Here is a 25,851-nt window from a genome sequence, read left to right as displayed (position 1 = left end):
ACCCAGCTCAGAGAGCTGCTGTCCCAGCCAGGGGCTGACAGCTTGGCCAGGAGTTTGCTGTGGGGGACGGTGGCAAAGGCCTTGCTGAGGTCCAGGCAGACCACATCCACAGCCTGCCCCACAGCCACCAGGCAGTCACCTGATCATAGATTGCAGGCCTTCAGGGAAGCCTGGGTGCAGCAGAGAGAGGATCAGGCCTGGCCAGGTGGCAGAGCCAGGAGGTCAGCAGCAGCTCCTGGTCCTTTGGCACAGGGCAGGCAGGAGCCAAGAGAGAGAATGGCTGCCATGCCCTCCCCTTTATAGGGTGCCTGATGGGGTGCTTGGTGCCATGGGTTAGTTGATTAGGTGGTGTTGGGTGATGGGTTGGGCACAATGATCTTGAGGGGCTCTTCCAACCTGGTTTATTCTCTTCTTTATAGTCTTGCTGGACAGGAAGGGGGAGAGGAACAGAGCAGCTTAGACCCTGAGGAGCCCTCCTCCTGGGACAGAGAGTCCACCTGGCTGAGGTTTCTGTTGTCCCCTGGGGCTCTCATACCCTCCCCCCTGCCCCAGGATGGCTGTAACCCAGCACACAGCTGATCACAGAATGCTCTGGGTTGCAAGGGACTCCAAAGCTCCTCCAGTCCAAGCCCTGCACTCAGCAGAGACATCCTCCACTGGAGCAGGTTGCCCAGAGCCCTGTCCAGGCTCACCTGGAATATCTGCAGGGCTGTTGCCTCAGCCACCTCCCTGGGCAGCCTGCTGCAGTGTTCCAGCAGCCTCCTGCAGAACTTGCTCCTCACACCCAATCTAATTCTGTTCTTCTCTGGTTTGAAGCCATTGTCCCTGCTCCTGTCCCTGCAGGCCTTTGCAAGCAGTCTCTCTCCATCCTTCCTGTAGCCCCCTCAGCTCTGAGGTCTCCCTGGAGCCTTCTCTTCCCCAGGCTGCACACCCCCAGCTCCCTCAGCCTGTGCCCACAGCAGAGCTGCTCCAACCCCCTGAGCATTTTCCTGGCCTCCTCTGGACCTTCTCCATCAGCTCCAGGTCCTTCCTGTGCTGAGGGCTCCAGCCCTGCACACAGCACTGCAGGTGAGGTCTCAGCAGAGCAGAGCACAGTGCCAGAATCACCTCCCTGGCTCTCTGGCAATGCTGCTTTGGATGCAGCCCAGGCTGCCCTTGGCCTCCTGTGCTGCAGTCTCACCCTGCCTGCTCCTGGCCAGCCTCTCCCCTACCAGCACCCCAAGCCCTGTTCCTCAGGGCTGCTTTCTGTGCCCTCCTCCCCCAGGCTGTGCTGCCAGTGAGGGTTGTTCCTTCCAGCCCCAAGCAGGCTGTGGTTCTGTGAGGGTTTCCTGCAGCCCTCTAGTCCTGCCCTTGCAGGAGTGCAGGAGGAGATTTGAAACTGCAAGTTATTTAATGGCTGAGCAGCAGAGGGCTAAGCCTCTTGTGGCCTTTGTCTCAAAGGCCTGCTGGCAGTGCTGTGGCCTCTGGGCTTTGTAACAGGATTAGAGGGGGTTTGATGGGGTTAATGCAGCTGGGGATGATGCTTGCCCAGGGAAGGGCTTTGCAGCTTCTGCTTTCCTTCCTCTGCCTTTCCCCTCCTGGTTGGAAGTCTGGGCAGATCCCAGCTGGCAGTGGGAAGCCTCCTGGGCTGCACAGGCACAGAGAGGTGGGGTTGGAAGTGACTTGTGGGGAGCATTGGCCAAGGCAGGGTCACCTAGAGCAGGTCACCCACGAACACATCCAGGTGGGTTTGGGATGTCTCCAGGGATGGAGGCTCCACCACCTCCCTGGGCAGCCTGCCCCAGGGCTCTGTCCCCCTTAAATGCAGGAGATTCCTCCTCCTGTTTAGATGGAACTTCCTGTGTCCAAGTCTGTGCCCCTGTGCCCCCTGTGTCCTGTCCCTGGGCACCACTGCCAGGAGCCTGGCCCCATCCTCCTGCCCCCCCCTTATTGATCAGCACTGCTGAGATCCCCCTCAGGCTGCTCTTCTCCAGGCTCTATCCTCTCAGCCTTTCCTCCTGAGGGAGCTGTTCCAGGCCCCTCAGCAGCCCTGAGAAGGGATGCTCCATCCCAGGGGTGGCTTTGGTCTGGGGAGAGCAGCTGGGTGTGGGGCTGCAGGAAGGGAGATCTGGAGCTGAGGGGAAGGCTTCAGCTGCTGCTGGATGCTGGTATGGTGTGACATGCAACAAGTGACAGGGGAAGAGGAGACAGCCCCAGGGGAGGTTCAGGGTGAATGTGGATGTGGTCTGCCTGGACCTCAGCAAGGCCTTTGCCACCATCCTCCACAGCAACCTCCTGGCCAAGCTGTCAGCCCCTGGCTGGGACAGCAGCTCTCTGAGCTGGGTTAGGAACTGGCTGGAGGCTGAGCCCAGAGAGTGGTGGTGAATGGTGCCACAGCCAGCTGGCAGCCAGGCACCAGTGGTGTGCCCCAGGGAGCAGTGCTGGGCCCCAGCCTGTTCAATATCTTCATTGATGATCTGGAGGAGGGGATTGAGTCAGTCAGCAGCAGATTTGCAGCTGACACCAAGCTGGGAGCAGATGTTGGTCAGTGAGAGGGCAGAAGGGCTCTGCAGAGGGACCTTGCCAGGCTGGACAGATGGGCAGAGGCCAACAGGATGGCATTCAACAAGTCCAAGTGCCAGGGGCTGCACTTTGGCCACAGCAACCCCAGGCAGAGCTACAGGCTGGGGGCAGAGTGGCTGAGAGCTGCCAAACAGAGAGGGACCTGGGGGTGCTGATTGACAGCTGCCTGAACATGAGCCAGCAGTGTGCCCAGGGGGCCAAGAAGGCCAAGGGCATCCTGGCCTGCAGCAGGAAGAATGTGGCCAGCAGGAGCAGGGAAGTCCTTGTGCCCTGTGCTCAGCACTGCTTAGGCCACACCTGGAGTCCTGTGTCCAGCTCTGGGCTCCTGAGCTTAAGAAGGACATTGAGCTGCTGGAAGGTGTCCAGAGAAGGGCAGGGAGGTGGTGGAGTCCCCATCCCTGGAGGTGTTCAGGAGGGGATTGGATGTGGCCCTTGGAGCCAGGGTTTAGCTGTCAGGAGGTGTCAGGGATTAGGTCCTAGGTTGGACTTGCTGAGCTCTGAGCTCTTTCCCAGCCTGGCTGATTCTGTGAGTTCTGCCAAAGGGCTGCAGTGTCAGAATGGGAGGCAGTGGCTTTGAGCTGAAGAAGCTGGATTCAGGTCAGCCATGAGGGCACCAGTTGCCCAGAGGAGCTGGGGGTGCTCCAAGCCTGGGGTTGTGCAAAGCCAGGCTGGGGCAGGCTGCTCTGGTGGGAGCTGGCCCTGCCCATGCCAGGGGCTTGGAACTGGATCTTGAAGGTCCCTTCCCACCCAAACCATTCTGGGAGCCCCTAAGTTCTGAGCCTAGGCAGGACCAATCCTCAGCCCCTTGCCCTCCTCCTGCTGTGGGGTCCTGTGGTGGGAGCTGCTCCATCCTGCTCCCTGTGTGCCTGGGGGAGGGGAGGGTTCTGTGCTCTCCATCCTGCTCTGGAGCTGCTGCTTTCAGGAGCAACCCTGGCCTGGTTCAGGGCCTGCCTGGCCCCTCCACCCTGCTGTCAGCAGGGTTATTGTGGGCAGGAAAGCTCCCAGGAGGTGTCTTGGCCTCAGGACACATCCTGGATACAGGAGGTAGGTAGCCAAAGAGTTCCCTTCTGCTGCTGGTGCTCTTGGGAATCAAAAGCAGGTTCTGCAGTGCCAGGAGCTTTACCCTTTGGGGCTGGGAGAGGCAATGCAGTTCCTGATGCTGTGTCAGACCCCTCCAGACCCCTCCCTTCAGTGCTTTTCCCTGCACCTTCTCTGTCCTCCCCACCCCAGGGGCTGGGCTCTGTTTCAGTGCTCTTCAGCCTTTCCCACTTGTTGAGCCACGTTTCTCTCCCTGATGGGAAGAGAGCAGAGCAGCAGAGGCAGCCTGCTCCTGCCTGCTGTTCACCAATCCCTCTCTGCTTTGCCTCCTGCAGCAATCCCTTCTGTTCCCTGCCCTTTCCTGGGGGTTTCCTTCATGCTCCAGAACCTGCATCGCTGGGAAAGCACCACAGCAGGCCCCAGAGTCAGCACACAGGGCCAGGCTTGGCCTGCTCTGCATTTTGGCCATGGAGAGGGCATAAAATACCCCAGCAGGCAGCTCAGACTGGGCTGGGGCAGCCCTTGGATTCCTGCAGCCCACTGCTGGCTGTGGTGTTAGACTGGAACTGGAGAGGAAGCTCCAGAAGCTCTGCAGCTGGCAGGAGCTGTCCCACAGGGGTGGAGCTTTGAGTCCATGCCCAGTGTGGCTCTGCTGCAAGCTGAGGTCTCAGTGTGCTGCTTGCTGCTCCTGACAAAGAGCATGGAAGGCTTTGGGGGCTGGGGAGCAGTGCTGCAGAGCCTGCACTGCCTGGGAAGGGACCTCAGAGCTCATCTTGTGCCACCCCCTGCAGGCAGCAGGGACTCCTCCAGCTGGAGCAGGCTGCCCAGGGCCACACTGAGGCTGGTCTTGAAGGTGTGCAGGGATGAGGCCTCAGCCACCTCCCTGGGCAGCCTCTTGGAGCCTTTTACAGAACCAACCAGGGTGGAAGAGACCTCCAAGATCCCCAAGCCCAACCAACCACCCAACCCTAACTGATCAACCAAGGGCCTCAGCCAGGCTCTTCCTAAACACCTCCAGGGATGGGGACTCCACCACCTCCCTGGGCAGCACATTCCCCTGGCCAATCTCTTTCTGTGAGGTATTTCTTCCTAACACCCAGCCTGAACTTCCCCTGGCACAGCTTGAGACTGTGTCCTCTTGTTCTGCTGCTGGGTGCCTGGAAGAAGAGCCCAACCCCCACCTGGCTCCAACCTCCCTTCAGGGAGTTGGAGAGAGCAAGAAGGTCTCCCCTGAGCCTCCTCTTCTCCAGGCTAAGCAACCCCAGCTCCCTCAGCCTCTCCTCACAGGGCTGTGCCCCAGACCCCTCCCCAGCTTTGTTGCCCTTCTCTGGACACCTTCCAGCAGCTCAACCTCTTTGCTAACCTGAGGAGCCCAGAACTGGACACAGGACTCCAGGTGTGGCCTAAGCAGTGCTGAGCACAGGTCAGGATGAGCTCCCTGCTCCTGCTGGCCACACTCTTCCTGCTGCAGGCCAGGATGCCCTTGGCCTTCTTGGCCACCTGGGCACACTGCTGGCTCATGTTCAGCTGCTCTCCACCACTCCCCCCAGGGAGAAGGGTTGGATGCAGTGATCTTAAAGGTCTTCTCCAACCATAGCCATGCTATGGGTGTGAGGGGTGACCACTGGATGGGTACAGAGCTGGCTTGAGGGCTGCACCCAGAGAGTGGCTGTCCATGGCTCCATGGCCCAGGGGAGGCCAGGGACAAGCAGAGTCCCTCAGGGATCAGTCCTGGGCCCAGGCTTGTTCAACATCCCTGTGCGTGCCATGGACAGTGGCACTGAGTGCAGCCTCAGCAGGGTTGCTGCTGACACCAAGCTGTGTGGTGCAGCAGACAGCTGGAGGGAAGGGATCCATCCAGAGGGAGCTGGGCAGGCTGGAGAGGTGGGCACAAGCCAACCTCAGGAGGTTCAACAAGAGCAAGGGTCCTGCAGCTGGCTGGAGGCAATCCCAGGCACAAATGCAGGCTGGGCAGGGACTGGCTGGAAAGCAGCCCTGAGGAGAGAGCCTTGGGGGTGCTGGGGGAGGAGAAGCTCCCCAGGAGCTCTCAGTGTGCACTTGCAGCCCAGAAAGCCAAGCAGAGCCTGGGCTGCAGCAGGAGAAGTGTGGCCAGCAGGGCAAGGGAGGTGATTCTCCCCCTCTGCTCAGCTCTGGGGAGACCCCACCTGGAGTCCTGCCTCCAGTTCTGGAGCCCCTATGGCAAGAGGGATCTGGAGGTGCTGGAAGGTGTCCAGAGCAGGGCCAGGAGGATGAGCAGAAGGCTGGAGCTGCTCTGCTGTGAGCACAGACTGAAGGAGTTGGGGCTGTTCAGCCTGGGGAAGAGAAGGCTCCCAGGTGACCTCATTGTGGCCTTCCAGGATCTGAAGGGGGCTCCAGGAAGGCTGGGGAGGGACTGCTCAGGATCTCAGGCAGTGCTAGGACTAGGGGGAATGGAATGAAGCTGGAGGTGGGGAGATTGAGGCTGGAGGGGAGGAGGAAGTTCTTCCCCATGAGAGTGGTGAAGCCCTGGACTGGGTTGTGCAGGGAGGTGGTTGAGGCCCCAGCCCTGGAGGTGTTTGCAGCCAGGCTGGCTGAGGCTCTGGCCAGGCTGCTCTAGTGTGGGGTGTCCCTGCCCATGGCAGGGGGGTTGGAACTGGCTGAGCCTTGTGGTCCCTTCCCACCCTGACTAATACTATGATACTATGATTCTGTTGTCCTCCAGCAGTGGAGCTGCTATGAGCCAGCAGTGTGATCTGGTGGCCAAGAAGGTTGCCAGCACCCTGGCTTGGGTCAGCAAGAGTGTGACAAGCAGGGGGGAAGTGGTTGTGCCCCTGGAGTGGGCACTGGTGACACTACAGCCTCAGCCCTGGCATCAGTCCTGGGCCCCTCACTCCAGGAAGGTCCTTGAGAGGCTGGAGCAGGTCCAGAGAAGGGCAACAGAGCTGGGGCAAGGTCTGGGGAGGAGCAGCTGAGGGAGCTGGGGGTTTGAGCCTGGAGGAAAGGAGGCTGAGGAGAGACCTCCTTGCTCTCCACAGCTCCCTGAGAGGAGGCTGCAGTGAGCTGGTGGTTGGGCTCTGCTCCCTGGTATCAGGTGGTAGAAGAAGAGGAAATGGCCTGAAACTGTGCCAGGGGAGGTTCAGGTTGGACCTGAGGAACAATTTGTGTCCTGCAGGAGTGGTCAGGGGCTGTCACAGGCTGCCCAGGGAGGTGGTGGAGTGCCCAGCCCTGGAGGTGTCCCAGAAGCCTGTGGCCATGGCAGCTGGGGCCAGGGTTTGGTGGCCAGGGAGGGGTTGGGTTGGTGTTGGACTGGGTGATCCCAGAGGCCTCTTCCAGACAACTCTGTGACTCTCTGTTGGAACCTCTCCCCTCATCACTCACAAGCAGGCACAAGACCTCCTGAGTCCCTGACTGCCTCCATTCCAGCATGGCCTTTGCCCAGCAGCCCCAGGCTGGGAGCTGTGCTGCAGCCCAGGCAGGGCCTGGCTCCCCAGCCTCTGTGAGGAGCCAAGGAGATCCCCACTGGGATTTACAGAGGCTAGGAAGTGATCATCTGCAGAGGCCTTGGCTGACAAGAGCTTGGAGCTTCCTCTGTGGCTGGGGGACAGCCAGCAGCAGGACCTCTGCCCCCCAGCATCCCACAGTGGGCAGTGGGCAGTGGGCTTAGCAGCCTGGGGCACTTCTGCCTCCCCAGAGCTGCTGCTGCTGCACCTTTGCACCAGGGATGGCTGCAGATGAACTCATTGCAGTTGCTGTGCTCCAAGCACAGGGCAAGCCTGGCCTTGGGATCAGGGAAGGATTTAGGATCATGGAGCCCAGCCCTGCTCAGGGCACCACTGAGCCATGGCCCTCAGCACCACCTCTCCAGGGCTTTCAAACCCCTCCAGGGCTGGGGACTGCACCACTGCCCTGGGCAGCCTGGGCCAGGGCTCCACAACCCTTTTGGAGGAGAAATTGTTCCTCATGGCCAACCTAAACCTCCCTTGGAGCAGCTTGAGGCCATTCCCTCTTGTCCTCTTCTCCTGGCACTTCTTGTACATGAGCAGAGCCCAACCCCCCCTGGCTCCAACCTCCTTTCAGGGAGTTGTAGAGATCCAGGAGGTCTCTCCTCAGCCTCCCTTCCTCCAGCCCTAACCACCTCAGCTCCCTCAGCTGCTCCTCCCCAGCCCTGTTCTCCAGACCCTTCCCTGCCCTTCTCTGGGCCCACTGTAGGTTCCCTCTCAGAGGGGCTGCTTTCCACCCTTCTCCTCTGTCCCCCCCAGAGGCACAGTCACAGTGCTGGGAAGCAGGAAGGCCAGGAGTGAGTGTCCTGCCCTGCAGCCTCCTCTGCTCAAGTTGCCTTTGTCCAGGGCAGAGGAAGCTTCATTTCCTTTGCTGCCTTCCCCAGTGGGGTCTGGGTCTTTGTATTCAGCAAGGAATCAGAGCCCTGGCTGCAGTTCTGGGGCTGCAGTTCTGGGGCTGCTTCCCTCTTCTGCTCCCTGCCTTGGCCTGCTCCAGTGTGTGCCACAGTGACACCAGGCCATAACATAGCTGTTGGAGATGCAGCAGGGCAGGACCCTGAGAGAAGCTGCTGCAGAGGAGCAAAGAGAGGAGGGCTTGAGCCATGTGTGTGTGGAAAGTGTTAGAAGGGACTCCAGGAGAGCTGGGGAGGGACTTGGGACAAAGGCTTGGAGTGACAAAACAAAGTGCAATGGCTTTGAGCTGGGAGAGGGGAGACTGAGACTGGAGAGGAGGAAGGAATTCCTGAGAGTGAGGCTGGGGGCACAGGCTGCCCAGGGAGGCTGTGGCTGCCTCCTCTCTGGAGGTGCTCAAGGCCAGGCTGGATGAGGCCCTGAGCAGCCTGTGCTGGTGGGAGGTGTCCCTGCCCATGGCAGGGGGCTGGAGCTGGCTGACCTTTGAGCTCCCTTCCAACCCAACCCATTCTGTGAGTCACTGAAGTGTTGGGGCTGGAAAAGCTCTTCAAGGGCTTGCAGCCCAACAGCAACTCAGCACCACCCTGGCCACTGAACCCTGGCCCCAGCTGCCATGGCCACACATTGCTTGAACACCTCTAGGGCTGGGGACTCTACCACCCCCCTGGCAGCCTGTGCCAGTGCCTGCCCAGCCATGGGGCTGCTATTTGCCATCTCAAGGTGAAGCAGGGCAGAGTCTCTTTGAAAGGCCACCTGAGTGCCCAGCCCAGGTCCTGAGCACTGCAGTGAGCTGTGGTGCTCTTCATTCTCCAGGCAGGATGGTGGTGCTTCCTGGGGTGGCCACAGGACAGATGGCCTTCTGGGCTGGGCAGGGGCAGCAGAGGGCTGCCTGTGGCCCCAGCAGCCCCTGCTTCTGCTTCTGTTTAGGCTCTCCCTCCCCTGCCACAGAGATCAAAGCCTGCTGCTGGCCTTCAGCTGGCTTGCAGAGTCCCACACTGCCCTGGGCTGGAAGGGAGCTTCAAAGCTCCTCTTGTCCAAGTCAGCAGGGACCTCTCCAGATGGAGCAGGCTGCCCAGGGCCACAGCCAGGCTGACCTGCAGGGATGGAGCCTTAAGCACCTCCCTGGGCAGCCTGTGCCAGGCTCTCCCCAGCCTCCCTCTGCAGAACTCCTCCTGATGCCCAGCCTCTGCCCTGCTCCAGTTCCAAACCCCTGGTCCTGGCTCCCGCAGCCCTCCTGCACAGCCACTCCCCAGCCTGCCTGGGGATCCCCTTCAGACATTGAACTGCAGCTCTGAGGTCTCCCTGCAGCCTTCTCCAGGCTGAGCAGCCCCAGCTCTCCCAGCCTGCCCCAGAGGGGAGGTTCTGCAGCTTCTGAGCATCTTTGTGGCCTCCTCTGGCCCAGCCCAGCTCAGCCCAGCCCAGCTCAGCTCAGCTCAGCTCAGCTCAGCCCAGCTCAGCTCAGCCCAGCTCAGCTCAGCTCAGCACAGCCCAGCCCAGCCCAGCTCAGCCCAGCCCAGCTCAGCTCAGCTCAGCTCAGCTCAGCTCAGCCCAGCTCAGCTCAGCCCAGCCCAGCTCAGCTCAGCTCAGCCCAGCTCAGCTCAGCTCAGCTCAGCTCAGCTCAGCTCAGCATAGCCCAGCCCAGCTCAGCTCAGCCCAGCCCAGCTCAGCTCAGCCCAGCCCAGCTCAGCCCAGCCCAGCCCAGCCCAGCTCAGCCCAGCCCAGCTCAGCCCAGCCCAGCTCAGCCCAGCCTGCTGCCTGCGTTGGTGGAGCCGGGCAGCCGCTGAAGTTGTTGCCCAAGGTCACAGCCACAGCAAGGTTAGCAGAGCAGCAAGCTCCTGAGTCACGGTCATGTGCTGGAGCCCCAGCACCATTCCTGCTCCCGGTGTGTAACTCCAGTAAATATAGCCCCGGACGAGCCCCTGCCCGAGGCAGGGAGCAGAGCTGAACCCTTCCCGAGGCAGGGGGCAGAGCTTAACCCTTCGCGAGGCAGGGAACAGCCCTGGGTGGGGGCAGAGCTTAACCCTTCCCGAGGCAGGGAGCAGAGCTTAACCCTTCCCGAGGCAGGGAGCAGAGCTTAACCTTCCCGAGGCAGGGAGCAGAGCTTAACCCTTCCCGAGGCAGGGAGCAGAGTTTAACCCTTCCCGAGGCAGCCTTCCTGCAGGCCCCGCGGAGCTCGGTGCCGCAGCCCCTTGCCGCCCGGGGCTGTGTGACTCAGCGCTGCCCGGAGCCGAGGTGTGGACCCTGCCAGCCACTTCCCAGGCCTGGGGGGGGTGGCGTTTCTCAGCCCTGTGGGTGAACCGGCTGAGCTAAGGACAGCTCCAGGGCTTTGTGTTGCTGCTGAGCTGATCGCTGTGGCCCCGGGGCAGTCGGCAGCGCAAGGGCAGAGCCGCACAGAAAGGCAGGGGCAGGGTTTTCCCCAGCCGCAGCACACAGACACCGCAGCTGTTAGCAGCCTCCCTCCCACCTGGAGGTGTTTAAGGCCAGGCTGGATGAGGCTCTGGCCAGGCTGATCTAGTGTGGGGTGTCCCTGCCCGTGGCAGGGGGGTTGGAACTGGCTGAGCCTTGTCTGACTCCAACCCTGTCTGACTCTCTGATACTCAGAGGAGCTGGGCAGAGCCTTGAGGTGCAGGAAATCAGCAGCAGTGTCCTACAGAGGGAGGACAACTTCTGTAGGCTGCGGATGAGAAGCCAGCAGAGCTCCCCCAGGCCCTTAGCTGCCAGGGCCCAGGGCTCTGCTGCCAGCTCTGCTGCCAGCTCTGTTTGCAGCAGAGCAGTGCCACAAGCAGCTCAAGCAGAGTCACACTTGTCAAATACAAGGGGAAAATATTTGGGGCTGCAGCTGACATCTCCCCAGTGAGAAGGCTCCTTGCAGATGAGCTGCTGATGGGAGGCAGGGGGGCTGCCAGTGGTGAGAAGGGAGGGAAGAGGAGTCTGGAGAGAGGGTTAAAGCAGCTGAGAGTTAACCCAACTGAGCTGCTGCAGGGGTGGGGGACAGCAGGAGCCTGCCCTGCTTACTGGTTGCTGCTTCCAGAGCAGGAGCTGAGGAAAACATTTGGTGGCTTCCCAGCCAGTCCTCTCTGCTGTGCTTACAGCAATTGCTGCAGAGCAGCAGCCTGCAGCAGAGCCCTGGGGGCTGGGGCTGCTCTCCTTAATGCCTTTGTCAATGATCTGGAGCAGGGAATTGAGGGCACCCTCAGTGTGCAGGTGACACTGAACTGGGTGGGAAGTGATCTGCTGAAGGGTTGGAGGCTCTGCAGAGGGATCTGGCCAGGCTGGATCCATGGGCCAAGGTCACTGGGCTGAGGTTCAACAAGGCCAAGGGCTGGGTCACAACAACCCCAGGAAGGCTCCAGGCTGGGGGCAGAGTGCCTGGGAACTGCCCAGCAGACAAAGCCCTGGGGGTGCTGAGTGGCAGCAGCTGAAGATGAGCCCAGGCTGTGCCCAGGAGGCCAAGAAGGCCACCAGCAGCCTGGCCTGAACCTGCAAGAGCATGGCCAGCAGGAGCAGGGCAGGGATTGTCCCCCTGGAGTGGGCACTGGTGAGGCCAAACCTCCAATCCTGGGTGCAGTATTGGACTCCTCACTTCAAGCACACTGAGGGCTGAGGAAGGGTCTGGAGAGCAGGGCTGGGGAGGAGCAGCTGAGGGAGCTGGGGGTGTTCAGCCTGGAGAAGAGGAGGCTGAGGAGAGACCTCATTGCTCTCTACAGCTCCCTGGAAGGAGGTTGGAGCCAGGTGGAGGTTGATCTCTTCCCCCAGGGATCAAGAGAGAGGACAAGATGAAATGACTTGAAACTGTGCCAGGGGAGGGATAGGTTGGACTTGAGGAACAATTCCTTTGTTGGTCAGGCACTGGCACAGGCTGCCCAGGGAGGTGGTGGAGTCCCCATCCCTGAGGTCTCCAAGAAACCTGTGGCCATGGCACTTGGGACCATGGTTTAATGGCCAGGGTGGTGTTGGACTTGATGATCCTGGAGGGCTTTCCCCACCCTGACAGCTCTGATTCTGTGTTGCTGCCTTGGCTCATTGGTGCAGAAGGCTTCCTGCACCGCTCTCACCTCTGTCGTCCTTCTCTCAGCCTTACCTGCCAGTCCCTCTGCCAGCAGTCTCCTCTTCCTGCCTTTGGGGCTGAAGCATGCCCCCCACTCATTTTGCTTTCCTTTTCTCATCCCCTGGCAGGCTCCTTACCCCTCAGGACAGAATGCAGCTCCAACCACGTTGGTGTACCCTCAAGCCCCTCAAACAATGAACCCCCAGCCTCAGACCCGCTCGCCGGTAAGGGACCCTGCGCTGTGCTCTCTCTCCTCTCCTTTTCCTCCTCGTTTGGCTGTCTCTCTGTGTGTTTGTGTGTGTCTGTGGCACTTGGCCAGCTCTCTGGAGCACATGTCCTGCTGGAGTGGAAGCACCTTCCAAAGGGCAGGGCTTGAGTGGTGCTGTCAGCCCTCGTCCTGCTAGGATGCTGTGCCTTGGGAAGTGGCTTAGGAGGAAGGAAGCGCCGGAGGGACTCTGGGCTCGGCTCAGACAGCCCCAGGGGGGTTGAGCATGGTTGCTCTCAGGCTCATTGTAGACTTTAGGTTCATTACCAGAATCTTTCTCTTGTCTTCATGATTTGTATGTTTTGGTTGGTTTTCCTTGGAGGAAGTGTTTGGTGAGGTGATGGACCAGAGCTCAGCAAGCAAAAGCCATTCTCCGCTCTCCACCCGCTCTGCAGCGGCCTCTGGGCCACACTTCCCCATCCCCCCACTCACTGCCCAGCACCCTGTAGGGGCTCACTCATTTCATGGGGAGCTTTTGAGTGCTCACATCTTTTTGTGGGCAGCCCCTTTTTCATCCAGCTTTAGGTTGGGTTGTCCTCCATGGTCTTTATTTTTGGCTGGTGTGTGTTGTGATCCTGCTCTGGTAGGACTTTGCCTCCCCAAACCAGGGGAGTCTCTGCTTGGAGTGCTTTTCCTCACAGTGCTAGGAGAGACCCTCCCAGGGTGTCAGGATGCTTAGGCCAGCTTCTGGAGGCCTGGTAGCCCCCATCAGGATGTCTGAAGCCTCAGTTAGCCAAGGCAGCAGCAAGCCCTGCGCCTCTTGCGAGCCTGCGTCGGAACCTCCAGACCCAGCACAGCCTTCCCAGCTCTCTTCTCTTTGTAGAGTGAGATGAACCCTGCTGAAAGCCTCCCAGACAGAAGCCTTCTGTTTGTCCACACAGCAGCTCCACACCCCCCAGGCCAGCTTCCCACAGCAGTGCACCTGCCCCACCGGTGTGGGGGTTTGTGCTGCAGGAGGGTTGGTTCTGAGGCCCCTTCCCCTCTGCGGCGCCGAAGCAGCCAATTCACATCGGGTTGATGAAGGTCCTGGGCTGTGGGCAGCTGCCAGCTTGTAAGCACCCCAAGCACCTCCTTAGCCCCTCCCCCAGCAGCACCCCCTGTTCTGACCCTGCTGGCACAGCCCCACTCCCCTCAGTGAGTATTGCTCATCTTTTGCCTTCTCACTGCTGCAAAGCTGAGGAGGCAAAACCAACCCAACCCACCCAGGAAAGGACTGAAGGAGCTTTTGGTGTGGTTAGAAGTGGAGCAAAACAAAAACCCCAAGACAGAGAGAACACAAAATCCTGACTGAAGAGCTGCATCTCTAAACCAGTTTTTTTGACAGCCCAGCAGAGCAGTGCCAATACATTGCACAGACAACTGGAAGAGGAGGAAGGTTTTGGAGCAGAGCCCGGTTTACAGGTCCCTGGCTGGAAGAGGCTGGATAAAATACTGCATTGTAAGCAAGATAACAAACTGTCCTCCTTCTTGCAGGCCACCCTGCCCCACAGCACTGTTGTCATCTCTACCTTCCTTTCTTTGGTTATTAGCATTAATTACTACTTTATTTTCTTTGGGGTGGTTGTTGGTTTTTTTCTACCCACATCTTTTTGGTTTTTGGTTGGGGGATTTTGGTTTGGTTGTTGGCTGCTCAAGAGCGATGCACTGGTTCTGCTTCTTTGCTACCAGCATGAGCACCCTCCCCTCCCCTCCCCTAACCCTAAGGGCAGGTTCTAAGTTCCCAGAGATAGGAGTGCAGCTGGGGGAGAGAGTGGGGCTGAGCTGCTGCAGGACAGCAGATGGCCTGGGCAGGACCTTTGGGCTGCAGAGCTCAGCCCATCGCAGGGATTTACCCCACCCCCCACCCCCTTCACTGAGGAGGTGGTGAGGAGGAGTCAGCCTGCAGTTGTCAGCCACTTTTGCATTGGTTTTTGAAGCTCTCCTGTGTGCAGTTTTGCCATTGCTCTGCTGGTGACCATTTCCACCCCCATGCCTAGAAGCCACCCCCATAACATCTCATTCCACCTCCCCACCCCGAAGCCGATGCAAGGCCGGCCTCGCCCTGAGCTGCTCTTGCATTTTCTCCAGGCCTTGGTTGACTTTTGGTTGTTTCTGTTTGGTTGGGGTGGGTTTTTTTTCAACTTATTTCTGGTTTTATTTCCTTTTTCTTTCCCTTTTGGTTGGTGGTGAGGGGAGGGTGAGGAGGGGCTGAGGCAGCTGGCAGGGTGTCCTTGCCACCCCCAGGCTCCCACAGCACCGTCCCGCGGGGGCCGCTGCCGGAGCGGGCAGGCAGGCAGGCAGGCAGGCTGCTGCACCCAGGGAGCCCTCCCTGCTTCCTCCAGCAGCTGGAGCTACCTCCATCCTGTTTCTGCATCCCAGGGCCATTGGTGATTGCATGGCTCAGGCTTCTCTGCTCCTTCCAGGGCGGCAGCAGCCTTTGCAATCCAAGTGGCTTCGTGTTCAAGGCCAGGCTGGATGAGGCCTTGAGCGGCCTGGTCTAGTGGGAGGTGTCCCTGCCCAGGGCAGGAGGGTTGGAACTGGGTGATCTTCAAGGTCCCTTCCAACCCAACCCATCCCATGGCTCTGTGGATCTCTCAGTCTCTGTTTTCTCCCCGCTAGCATCGCAGCATCGCTCCGGGAGCGACGGTTCCAGCTCCAGCTGGGGGGAGGCAAAGGGCAGGCAGACTCCTTCAGCATGGCTGAGAATTATCCCTTCCCTCTTGCCCCCAGCACCAGCTGATTTGAACTCAAGTTGTCCAATTCTGGGAGGCCTGTGCAAAGCCCCCAGGGATCAGAGAGGGTGTCTGAGCCATCCCAGAGGTGGTTTCCCGAGAGGCTTGAGCTGTGCCGGCTCGGCGTCGGCAGAGCCCCTGCCCCGTGGTGCCCAGAGCAGGGAGCAGGATCCACAGGGTGGGAGGGGCAGGAGAGTTGGGCCCAGCTTCAAAAGGGAGTTTTCCTTTCCATCTCCTGCCTTCAGCAGACAGAGGAAAGCAGCCCAGAGTGTGTTTTACCTGAGCCAGCAGCCACTACAGTTTGTTCTGTTGCTTACAGCTCCGTTAGCAATAAATCCTCTCCGCCTGGACTGCCTCAAAACCTGACCAGTTCCAACCTCCATGGCCAGCAGTGGCCAGCACCAAACAGATCCAGGAGGGTTGCCACTGGCTTCCAGGCTGTGCTTCATTCCTTTCTTCTTGCAACACTTCTCACCACGGACTAGGCTCCAGCTCCTTAGGACATCAGCCTCCAGCTCTTGCTTTAAGCACAGAACCAAGCTTCCCCGTGGAGCAGCGAGCAGAGGGCTGCTTCAGCCCCCAGGTTAAGCAGCACCAGCTGTTTGCACCCAACTGTTGGTCTTCTTGGTTCAGTTTTGGTCCTTGCTGTGTGCCATGGAGCCTGTCAGCCCTTCCAGGAGGAGCTTTGTTCCCTTTCCTCAAGCAGAAGAGGTTGCGGCTGGTTCTGAGGAGTTCTTCCTGAGCAGGACTTGAAGCCCATTGAGACTCAGCCCTGTAGGACCATCAGCACAGCCACCACCTCTTCACACCCTGAGCCCTGGGAGGATGCTGGGGGCTCTCTGAGGGCTTCTGTCCTGCTTTTCATACTGAAGTGGACATTGTTAGCTTGCTGGGCTCACAAGGTGCTCCCCATTTACCTCTCCTCCTGTAATGTGAGGCTTAGGAAGAACTGTCAAGGGTGTGGGAACCTCTTGGGCTGCATCAGTGCAGCTCATTCTTTGCCAGCTCTTGCACTAGAAAGAGTCCATTTCTGCCTCTTCTCTCATTTCTGAAGGCTGTTCTGCCTTTCCAGCCAAGTGTCACAGGGAGGTGAAGGTAGAAGGAGTAGATAAACACAGGTTTCAGCAGCCTGGCTCTGGGGAATCTGAAGCAGAGGGGAGGAAATTGTTTGTGAGGGAGAAAAATCAGCTGGGGCAGTGGCTCCCTGCGCTTTGCTCCTCAGGTTTGGGAGGCAGGGCTGCAGGTGAAGCCTCCCCAGCCACTTTTTCTGGCTGAAAACCCTCTCTTAATTAAGCAACTCAGCAATCAGTAGGCAGTTGTGATCCCTCTGCTGAGGCAGAAAGCAAAGCAGTGAGGCCTGGGGAGTCCCTGTGGCAGAGGTGGGCTGCACCCTGGGCTTCAGGAGGTGCAGGGAGTCCCTGAGCCAGCAGACCCTGCAGCAGGTGGGCAAAAGGCCACCCCAGGAGCCAGTCTCCTTTGCTCCCTTCAGTTAGTGGAGCTGTTCTCAGCAGATGTATCACAGTATAACTTAGGTTGGAAAGGACCTCGAGGATCACCTCTCATCCTGGGGCTCTGAGACTTAAGGGTTCAAGGAGTGGGCTGGGCTGCTGGCAGAGGACACCTTCCTCATCTTTCCTTGCCATTCCCTGCATTCATCTTTCTTTCTGTTTTGACAGCCAGTTGCTGACTGGAAGCTGCTTTGAATGTTCACTGAGCATGTGCAGTCCTCAGCCCTCTGCTCCCTCTGGGGCTCCACTGGCTGGGAAGTGCTGTAGGAGCCTGAGCACAGGGCTGGGCCCCAGCAGCTGCCCCTGCTCTGCCCCCTGGGGACATCAGGGGGTGCCCCATCTCCTCTGCTTCTCGATGGGGGTGACAAACCCACCTCAGGAAGAGGCTTCTGTTGGGGGGGTGGGGAGCTCTAGGCACTGTCCCTGCCTGCCTGGCTCTCAGCCACTCCCAGCCACGAGCCTCCATCCTTTGCTCCCACCAGATGTTTGGAAGGGCTGAATCCCACTGCTTGAACCATTGGCCTCCCCCTGCACCACTCAAAGGCCTCCACTGCTGCTTGGTTTGAGTTGGTTTTGTGGTCTGTTTGGTTTGGGTTTCTCATCCCAGGCAGGGTTCAGAATGCCTGTGATCCACACACTGCCTTCAGAATTGCCCAGCAGCTTTGGCTGTGCCCTGCTGGCTCTGGAGCAGCACATGGCCCCCCTCAGGCCTCAGCACCTCTGTCTGTCCCTGTCCTGCAGCAAAGCTTTTCACTGGGGTTTTTTTTTCTGTGGTGGTTTGTGTTTGGTTGCTTCCTTGGTTTTGGTTTGGTTTGCTTTGGTTTGGTTTCTTTCCCTCCCCCCTCCTGGGTTTGTTTCTGCACAGAGTGTGACGTTTTGGTTCCCTTGTGGTGTTTCTGACTCTTTGTGCCTTTCCTTTTGTGTTTGTTTCTTCGCCTTTCCTCAGTTTGCAGCGGGGCCTCGACCTGCCCATCACCAGGTACAGTACCTGCCCCTTGCTTCTCACCCCCACTAACTGCCTGGGGAGGGGGGTGGAGGTGCTGCACCCACTAACCCCCCCCCCCTTCCCAAACCAGCCCCAGGAGGAGCTGCTGGCACCTGGCTAACCCTGCTGCTAACCAGCTGCCTGCAGCAGAGTCCCACAGGCAGGGCTCAGGCACCGCCATGGCACTGCACAGCCACCCCCTGGGCACCTCCTGCCTGGCACAGGGCAGCCTGGAGAGCTGCTGCCCAGCTGCTGGCCTCTGCTGCTGGCCTCTGTTGCTGGCCTCTGATGGCCAACTGCTGCTGGCCTCTGCTGTTCTGCTCACAGAGGTGATGGCCAGCTGCTGTTGGTCAGCTCATAGAGGTGGTGGTCAGCTGCTGTTGGTCAGCTCACAGAGGTGATGGCCAGCTGCTGTTGGTCAGCTCATAGAGGTGGTGGTCAGCTGCTGTTGGTCAGCTCATAGAGGTGGTGGCCAGCTGCTGTTGGTCAGCTCACAGAGGTGATGGCCAGCTGCTGTTGGTCAGCTCATAGAGGTGATGGTCAGCTGCTGTTGGTCAGCTCACAGAGGTGGTGGCCAGGTGCTGTTGGTCAGCTCATAGAGGTGGTGGTCAGCTGCTGTTGGTCAGCTCACAGAGGTGGTGGCCAGGTGCTGTTGGTCAGCTCACAGAGGTGGTGGCCAGGTGCTGTTGGTCAGCTCACAGAGGTGGTGGCCAGGTGCTGTTGGGTTCTGCTGGTCTGCTCTTGGAGGTGGTGGCCAGCTGCTCCTGAGGTCTTCTGCTCTGCTCATAGAGGTGGTGGTCATCTGCTGCTGGTCAGCTCATAGAGGTGGTGGTCAGCTGCTGTTGGTCTGCTCTTGGAGGTGGTGGCCAGCTGCTCCTGAGGTCTTCTGCTCTGCTCTGCTCACAGAGGTGGTTGCCAGCTGCTCCTGAGGTCTTCTGCTCTGCCCTTAGAGGTGGTTCCAGCTGCTGCTGGGCTCTGCTGTTCTCAGCCTGCCAGAGCCTTGGCTGAGTGTTTCCCAGCCTTGTTGGTAGGTTCAGTGGCTTGAGCTGAGGACACCAACCTGGAGCAGGCCTTTGCATCCTGGAGGATGGAATGCAGCCTGTCAGAGAGGAGCAAGGCAAAGGACTCTGCAGCTCAGTGTCCCCAGGGGTTTAGGCCTGCTGGTGCCCTGGCATCCCAGGGTTGGGGTTGGCTGGAGTCAGGCTGTGGCAGCAGGCTCTGAGGAATCTTTGTTGTCTTGCTGGTGTGTGACTTGGGCTTTGTAAGCCAGCAGTGGCCTGAGGGCAGGGGCAGGAGCTGCTCTGGCTGTGAGACTCATGGGCAGGGCTTGTTGGGGTGGCAGAAACAGCCACAGGACCTCTTCAGCAGCAGGGCAGAGAGAATCACAGAACCATTTTGGCTGGAAGAGACCTTTCAGATCAGCCAGTCCAACCCAGCCCTGCCAGGGCACCACTGAACCAAGGGCCCTCAGCACCACCTCCCCAGGGCTTTCAAACCCCTCCAGGGCTGGGGACTGCACCACTGCCCTGGGCAGCCTGGGCCAGGCCTGGACAGCCCTCAAGGGGAAGAAATTGTTCCTCATGTCCAACCTAAACCTCCCCTGGGGCAACTTCCCAGGTCCCTCCTTGTCCTAGTCAAGGTGTCCAAGTTTGTCTTTGCTGTCTCCCTCTCTGTTCATCTTTGCCACAGCTCTTCTCCCCTGGCTGCTGATTTTACTTCCTGTAGCTTTTGAGAGGGCAGCGGTGGTGGTGGTGGAGGAGAGGAGGAGGAGAGGCAGGGTGAGGGCAGGAAAGCTCTCAGGACTGAGCTGTTGCTGTGTCACTCCTCCTGCTTTTGGCTTGGCAGGAGCCAGGTTGTTTCCACCAAGTGAAGAGGAAAAAGCTCAACCCCAGGACCTGCAGAGGTGTGGGGCCAGGGCAGCCCTGGAAGGGTTATTCCAGGAGAATAAGTCTCTTGTTCTCCCTTTGCCCCTCTCAGTCTGAGCAGTTTGGCACTGTGGAGCTGAGCACCTTGGGGGCAGTTGTGTGAGAGGAGAGCAGCTAAGTGGGCACAGACCCCAAAGCTGGTCTCCCTCTGGGTGGGGAGAGTGGGTTGGGTGGGAAGGGACCTCAAAGCTCATCCAGTTCCAGCCCCTGCCATGGGCAGGGACACCTCCCACCAGCCCAGGCTGCTCAAGGCCTCATCCAGCCTGGCCCTGAACACCTCCAGGCAGGGGACAGCCACAGCCTCCCTGGGCAACCTGTGCCAGAGTCTCCCCAGCCTCACTCTCAACAATTTCTTCCTCCTCTCCACTCTCAGTCTCCCCTCTCCCAGCTCAAAGCCATTGTCCTCATCCTGGCACTCCCAGCCCTTGTCCAGAGTCCCTCCCCAGCTCTCCTGGAGTCCTTCAGGCACTGGAAGTCTTCTCTGAGGTCTCCCTGGAGACTTCTCTTCTCCAGGCTGAACAGCCCCAACTACCTCAGCCCATCTTCACAGGGGAGGGTCTCCAGCCCCCTGATCATAGAATCACAGAGCTGTCAGGGTTGGAAGAGACCTCAAGGCTTAGCCAGTTCCAACCCCCTGCCATGGGCAGGGACACCTCACACTGCAGCAGGTTGCCCAGAGCCACATCCAGCCTGGCCTCCCTTGGAGCCTCTCCAGCAGCTCCAGGTCCTTCTTGAGCTGGGGGCCCCAGAGCTGGAAGCAGTGCTGCAGGTGGGGTCAGAGCAGAGCAGAGGGGCAGAATCCCCTCCCTGTGCTGCTGCTCTCCCTGCTCTGGCTGCAGGATCTTTGTTCCTTCTCAGAGAGCAGCTTGCAGGCAGGGACCTGCCTGAGCAGGAGCAGAAGAGGCCTTTGCCCTTGCTTGTGCCTGGCAGGGAGCTGCAGTGGCAGCAGCAGTGGAAGGATGCTTGTGGGGTGCTGGGGCAGCAGAGATACTCTTGCTGCTGAGCTTAGCTTCAGGTCTGTGTTAGACTGCACAGTGCTGAGCACACCTGGCTGGGCAGCAGCTCCTTGGCTCTTGCCTTGCTCATTCCCAAGGCAGATGATCCAGGGGAGCCATCCCATGTCCTCCTGAGCATCCTCCTGCACGTGGGGGAAACCCCTGCAGCACTTCTGTTTCACAGCTTCACCAAGGTTGGAAGAGACCTGGAGGATCATGGAGTCCAAGCTATCACCACAGACCCCATGACTGAACCATGGCTCCAAGGGCCACAACCAATCCCCTCTTGAACACCTCCAGGGATGGGGACTCCACCACCTCCCTGGGCAGCACATCCCAATGATGAACGACTCACTCGGTGAAGAACTTTCTCCTCCCCTCCAGCCTAATCCTCCCCTGGCACAGCCTGAGACTGTGTCCTCTTGTTCTGGTGCTGGCTGCCTGGGAGGAGAGCCCAACCCCCACCTGGCTACAACCTCCCTTCAGGGAGTTGGAGAGAGCAAGAAGGTCTCCCCTGAGCCTCCTCTTCCCCAGGCTAAGCAACCCCAGCTCCCTCAGCCTCTCCTCACAGGGCTGTGCTCCAGACCCCTCCCCAGCTCTGTTGCCCTTCTCTGGACACCTTCAAGTCTCTCAATGTCCTTCTTAACCTGAAGAGCCCAGAGCTGCACACAGGACTCCAGGTGTGGCCTAAGCAGTGCTGAGCACAGGGCAGGATGAGCTCCCTGCTCCTGCTGGCCACACTCTTCCTGATGCAGGCCAGGATGCCCTTGGCCCTCTTGGCCCCCTGGGCACACTGCTGGCTCATGTTCAGGCAGCTGTCAATCAGCACCCCCAGGTCCCTCTCTGCCTGGCTGCTCTCAGCCACTCTGCCCCCAGCCTGTAGCTCTGCCTGGGGTTGCTGTGGCCAAAGTGCAGCCCCTGGCACTTGGACTTGTTGAATGCCATCCTGTTGGCCTCTGCCCATCTGCCCAGCCTGGCAAGGTCCCTCTGCAGAGCCCTTCTGCCCTCTCACTGACCAACCTCTGCTCCCAGCTTGGTGTCAGCTGCAAACTTGCTGCTGACTGACTCCATGCCCTCATCCAGATCATCAATGAAGATGTTAAAGAGCACAGGGCCCAGCACTGATCCCCTTGGTGGCTTTCCTGGTGGGACCTTTCCACCAGCCTGTCATAACCTGATGTAAACCTTCCCTCTGGAGCTGGCTGTGACCCTGGGCCCTGGCTCCCTGGGCCCCTGCTGACTGCAGCTGCCATGGTGGCATTTCCAAGTGTGGTCCCCAGCTCTGTCCCTCCACATGGAGCTGCCTTTCTGGGAGGGTTCTGCCTCTGCTCCATTTGGAGGGTGGTTGTGCTGGCCTGAGGGAAGCTGGCACCAGCAGACTGGCAGCTCAGGCTTCATTCCCAGTTGTGTCATCTGCTGGCTCAGGCCAGGGAGCTGGGCTCTCTGCACAGGGGTGGGCTTCTGAGCAGCTCTGGATTCCCTTGAACCCAAAAGTCTCTGCCTGGGGTGGGGATTGAGAGTGGAGAGGAGAATATTTAACACCAAGCCAGGCAGGGGGCTGGTGGCTGTTGAACTCTGTTCACCCCAAAGGAAGACATAGAGAAGGATTCCATCCTGGCCTGGCTCAGCAGTGCTGGGGCCAGCAGGAGCAGCACAGGGATGGTGCCCCTGGACTGGGCACTGGGGAGGTTGCACCTCCAATCCTGGGTGCAGTTTTGGGCTCCTCACTCCCAGAAGGATATTAAGGGCTGGGGCAGGTCCAGAGAAGGGCAACAGAGCTGGGGAAGGGTCTGGAGAACAGCTGGGGAGAAGCAGCTGAGGGGGCTGGGGGTGGTTAGTGTGGAGAAGAGGAGGCTGAGGAGAGACCTCCTTGCTCTCTGCAGCTCCCTGAGAGCAGTCCGGAGCCAGGGGGGGATTGGGCTCTGCTCCCAAGAAACAAGAGAGAGGGCAAGAGGAAATGGCCTGAAATTGTGCCAGGGGAGGTCCAGGTTGGACTTGAGGAACAATTTCTGTCCTGCAAGTGTGGTCAGGGGTTGGCAGAGGCTGCCCAGGGAGGTGGTGGAGTCCCCAGCCCTGGAGGTGCTCAGGAGCTGTGTGCCCATGGCAGCTGGGGCCAGGGTTTGGTGGCCATGCTGGGGTTGGGTTGCTGATTGGGTTTGATCTTGGAGGACTTTTCCAACCCAGACAATTCCCTGACTCTGTGGTTGAGAGCAGATCTCACAGGGGGAGCTTCCCTCATGCTTCAGTTGTGTAACTCAGGAGAGAGGCTTTGAGGCTGGGGTTGTGTAAGCTCAGCAGCACCAAAGCAGTCTTCACCCCTGGCTGTGCTCCCAGCTGGTGAACACCACCCCAAGCCCTGCAGAGAGAGCAGCAGCAGAGAGAGCAGCAGCAGAGAGAGCAGCAGCAGGGATCCCTGTGTGAGTCCCAGGGTGATTTTAGCTCCAGTTTCCAGTTGAGGTTTTGCTGCTGTGCTGCTTGGTGCTGGGACAGCAGTGCCTGGAGCCTGTGTGCAGTTCTCCCTCTGTGCCTTCCATGGAGGCTTCTTGAGCAGGTGGAGGAAGGGCAGCCAGGGTGGTGAGAGCCTGGGAAAGGAGCAGGCTGGAAGAGGAGGGCTGGAGGTACCTTAGAGAAGCAAAGCTGAGAGGGGTTTGGCTGTGCTCCTCTGTGGGTAGATAAGGAAGCAGCCCTAGGAGGAAAGAGTAAAAAGCCCATTTCATAGAACCCTGGAATGGCTCAGGGTGGAAGGGAGCTCATCTACCCCAACCCCCTGCCATGCCCAGGGACACCTCTCAGCCAGACTCAGCTGCTCAAGGCCTCACCCAGCCTGGCCCTGAACACCCCCAGGCAGGAGGCAGCCACAGCCTCCCTGGGCAGCCTGGGCCAGAGCCTCAGCAGCCTCACACTGAAGAACTTCTTCCTCAGCTCCACTCTAACCCTGCTCTGCCTCAGCTCCAAACCCTTCCCCCTTGGCCTGGCTCAGACCCCCTCAGCAAAAGTCTCTCTGCAGCCTTCCTGCAGGATCCCTTCAGCTCCTGGCAGCAGCTCTGAGGTGCCCCTGGAGCCTTCTCCTCTGCAGGCTGCACAGCCCCAGCTCCCTCAGCCTGTGCTCACAGCAGAGCTGCTCCAGCCCTGGCAGCATCTCTGTGGCCTCCTCTGGGCTCCCTCCAGCAGCTCTGTGTCCTTCTTGTGCTGGGGACAGCAGAGCTGGAGGCAGGATTGGAGATGAGGTCACAGAAACACAGAATCAATAAGATTGGAAAAGACCTCAGAGCTCATCAAGTCCAAGCTGTCACCCAGCACCTCCTGACAGCTCCAAGTGCCACATCCAATCCCCTCCTGAACACCTCCAGGGATGGGGACTCCACCACCTCCCTGGGCAGCACATTCCCCTGGCCAATTCCTCTTTCTGTGAAGAACTTTCTCAGCAGAGCAGAGTCCAGGGGCAGAATCCCCTCTGCTGCCCTGCTGCCCACACTCCTCTGGCTGCAGCCCAGCACACAGCTGCCAGCTGGGCTGCAGGAGGGCACTGCTGGCTCCTAGGGAGCTGCTCAGCTGCTCCCCTCCCTAACAAAGGTGGGCAGGTAAGGGATGGGACCATGGCTTGGAGATTCCCTGCAGAGGAGCTGAGGTTGCTGGGTGGCTGTGTTGGCAAGTTTCACTCTGATGTGCCCATCATCAGACCCAGCAGGACTGTGATTGTGCAGAAGGCAGCCAGGGAAGGGTTGCTGTAACACAGGAGTCCCATCAGAAGCCTTGCTGTGGCCCAGGGAACCTTCATGCTGGTTCTGAGTGAGTCCTGTAGGTGCTCCGCTCCAAACCCTGCACCCACTGTCTGAGCTGTGCCTCTCCTGGTGCTCAGGCTGGGGAGGTCTTGCTAAGAAGGACTTTGCTTATTGCTGGAGGGACAGGAGCCAGAATGGAGCACACAACAGTCTGCCCAGCAGGTGATCCTCCTTCTGGACAGTAAAACCCCTCCAGATCACCTGCAGAGTGCTCTGCTGATGCCACAAGTCCTGGAGAATTGGTGCAAGTGGAGGAGCTGAAGGCACAGCAGACTGCAGAGAGGCTCTGGAGGGACCTCAGAGCTGCCTGGCAGTGCCTGAAGGGATCCTGCAGGAAGGCTGCAAGGGGACTCTTCCTGAGGGGGTCTGAGCCAGACCAAGGGGCAATGGTTTGAAGCTGAGGGAGAGCAGGGTTAGAGTGGAGCTGGGGAAGAAGTTCTCCAGTGTGAGGCTGCTGAGCCTCTGGCACAGGCTGCCCAGGGAGGCTGTGGCTGCCTTGAATACAAGGCCAGGCTGGATGAGGGGGTCTGAGCCAGGCCAAGGGGCAATGGTTTGAAGCTGAGGGAGAGCAGGGTTAGAGTGGAGCTGGGGAAGAAGTTCTCCAGTGTGAGGCTGGTGAGCCTCTGGCACAGGCTGCCCAGGGAGGCTGTGGCTGCCTCCTGCCTGGGGGTGTTGAAGGCCAGGCTGGATGAGGCCTTGAGCAGCTGAGCCTGGTTGAGAGGTGTCCCTCCCATGGCAGGGAGGTTTGCCACTGGATCTCTGAGGTCCCTTCCAACCCAACCCTTTGTGTCAGTCTGTGAACCTAGAGCTGCCTCACTGGAGGTCCAGCTGCTGGGGAGCAGCTTAGCACTGCCATGGTGGTGTCTGGTGCTGGATGGAGGAGCAAGCTTTGGAGCACACCTGGGGCACAGAGGCCTCTTCTCTGCCTCCTGCTGTGGCAGGAAGGAGGTACTGGAGCCCCAGAGATGACATCTCAGCAGCCAGTGGGCAGCAGCTGGCAGTGATGGGAGCAAGCAGCTCTCTGCAGAGCAGGAGTCTGTGCTGCTGAAGTGTTTCAGTGCTGTGTTAGCAGCTTCTGGAGGTGCAGCAGAAGCTTGAGGAGCAGGGTTCATGCCTGTGGCCTGAACCTGAACAGGTCTGGATTCCATCTCTTGCAGTGAAGGATTCTTCACCCTGCCCTGGGATGTGGTTTGCTGTCAGTGGAGAGCCAGGTCCCACCTCAGCTTCCAGCCCCTTTGCACTCTGCAAAGAGAGAGACAGAGGTGTGCTGGCCCTTGGCTTTGCTTCTCTCCACAGCACACTGTGGGGAGTCTTCTGCTGTTGCCTGCTGAGCAGTGAGGAGCAGTCATTGCTCAGTGACAGGAGGCAGGACTTGCACTCAAAGGAGTTTGGCAGCAGAGCCAGGGAGGTTCTCCTCCCCCTCTGCTCTGCCCTGCTGAGACCTCACCTGGAAGATTGCATCCAGCTCTGGGCTCCCCAGCTCAGGAGGGACAGGGATCTGCTGCAGAGAGTCCAAGGGAGGCTGCAAGGCTGCTGAAGGGACTGCAGCACTGCCTGGGGAGGAGAGGCTGAGAGCCCTGGGGGTGCTTAGTCTGGAGAGGAGAAGGCTGAGAGGGGATTTGATCAGTGTCTATCAATAGCTGA

General features: G+C 59.4%; 1 protein-coding gene across 21 annotated transcripts in view; it reads left to right on the top strand.

Moving 5' to 3' along the window:
• EIF4G3 (eukaryotic translation initiation factor 4 gamma 3) overlaps positions 1–25,851 on the top strand; it is a 228,978-nt gene that overhangs the window by 91,362 nt on the left and 111,765 nt on the right. For 8 of the 21 annotated variants that reach the window (XM_068162751.1, XM_068162753.1, XM_068162752.1 and 5 more), the window contains exons 4-6: positions 12,165–12,260; positions 13,626–13,739; positions 17,467–17,499. The exons of 2 other annotated variants lie outside the window; for them this stretch is intronic. In XM_068162751.1, the coding sequence (XP_068018852.1) occupies positions 12,165–12,260; positions 13,626–13,739; positions 17,467–17,499 (243 nt within the window). The remainder of the gene's footprint in view (positions 1–12,164; positions 12,261–13,625; positions 13,740–17,466; positions 17,500–25,851) is intronic. 11 more of the 21 variants (XM_068162756.1, XM_068162755.1, XM_068162754.1 and 8 more) reach the window with 4 other exon arrangements.

This window comes from Melanerpes formicivorus, unplaced genomic scaffold (genome assembly GCF_026170545.1).
Source record: "Melanerpes formicivorus ecotype bairdi unplaced genomic scaffold, bMelFor1.0.p_v2 SCAF_67, whole genome shotgun sequence".
NCBI classification, from domain to species: domain Eukaryota; kingdom Metazoa; phylum Chordata; class Aves; order Piciformes; family Picidae; genus Melanerpes; species Melanerpes formicivorus.
Note: the sequence above shows the minus strand (reverse complement) of the source record. Positions and strands in the feature narration are given on the sequence as shown.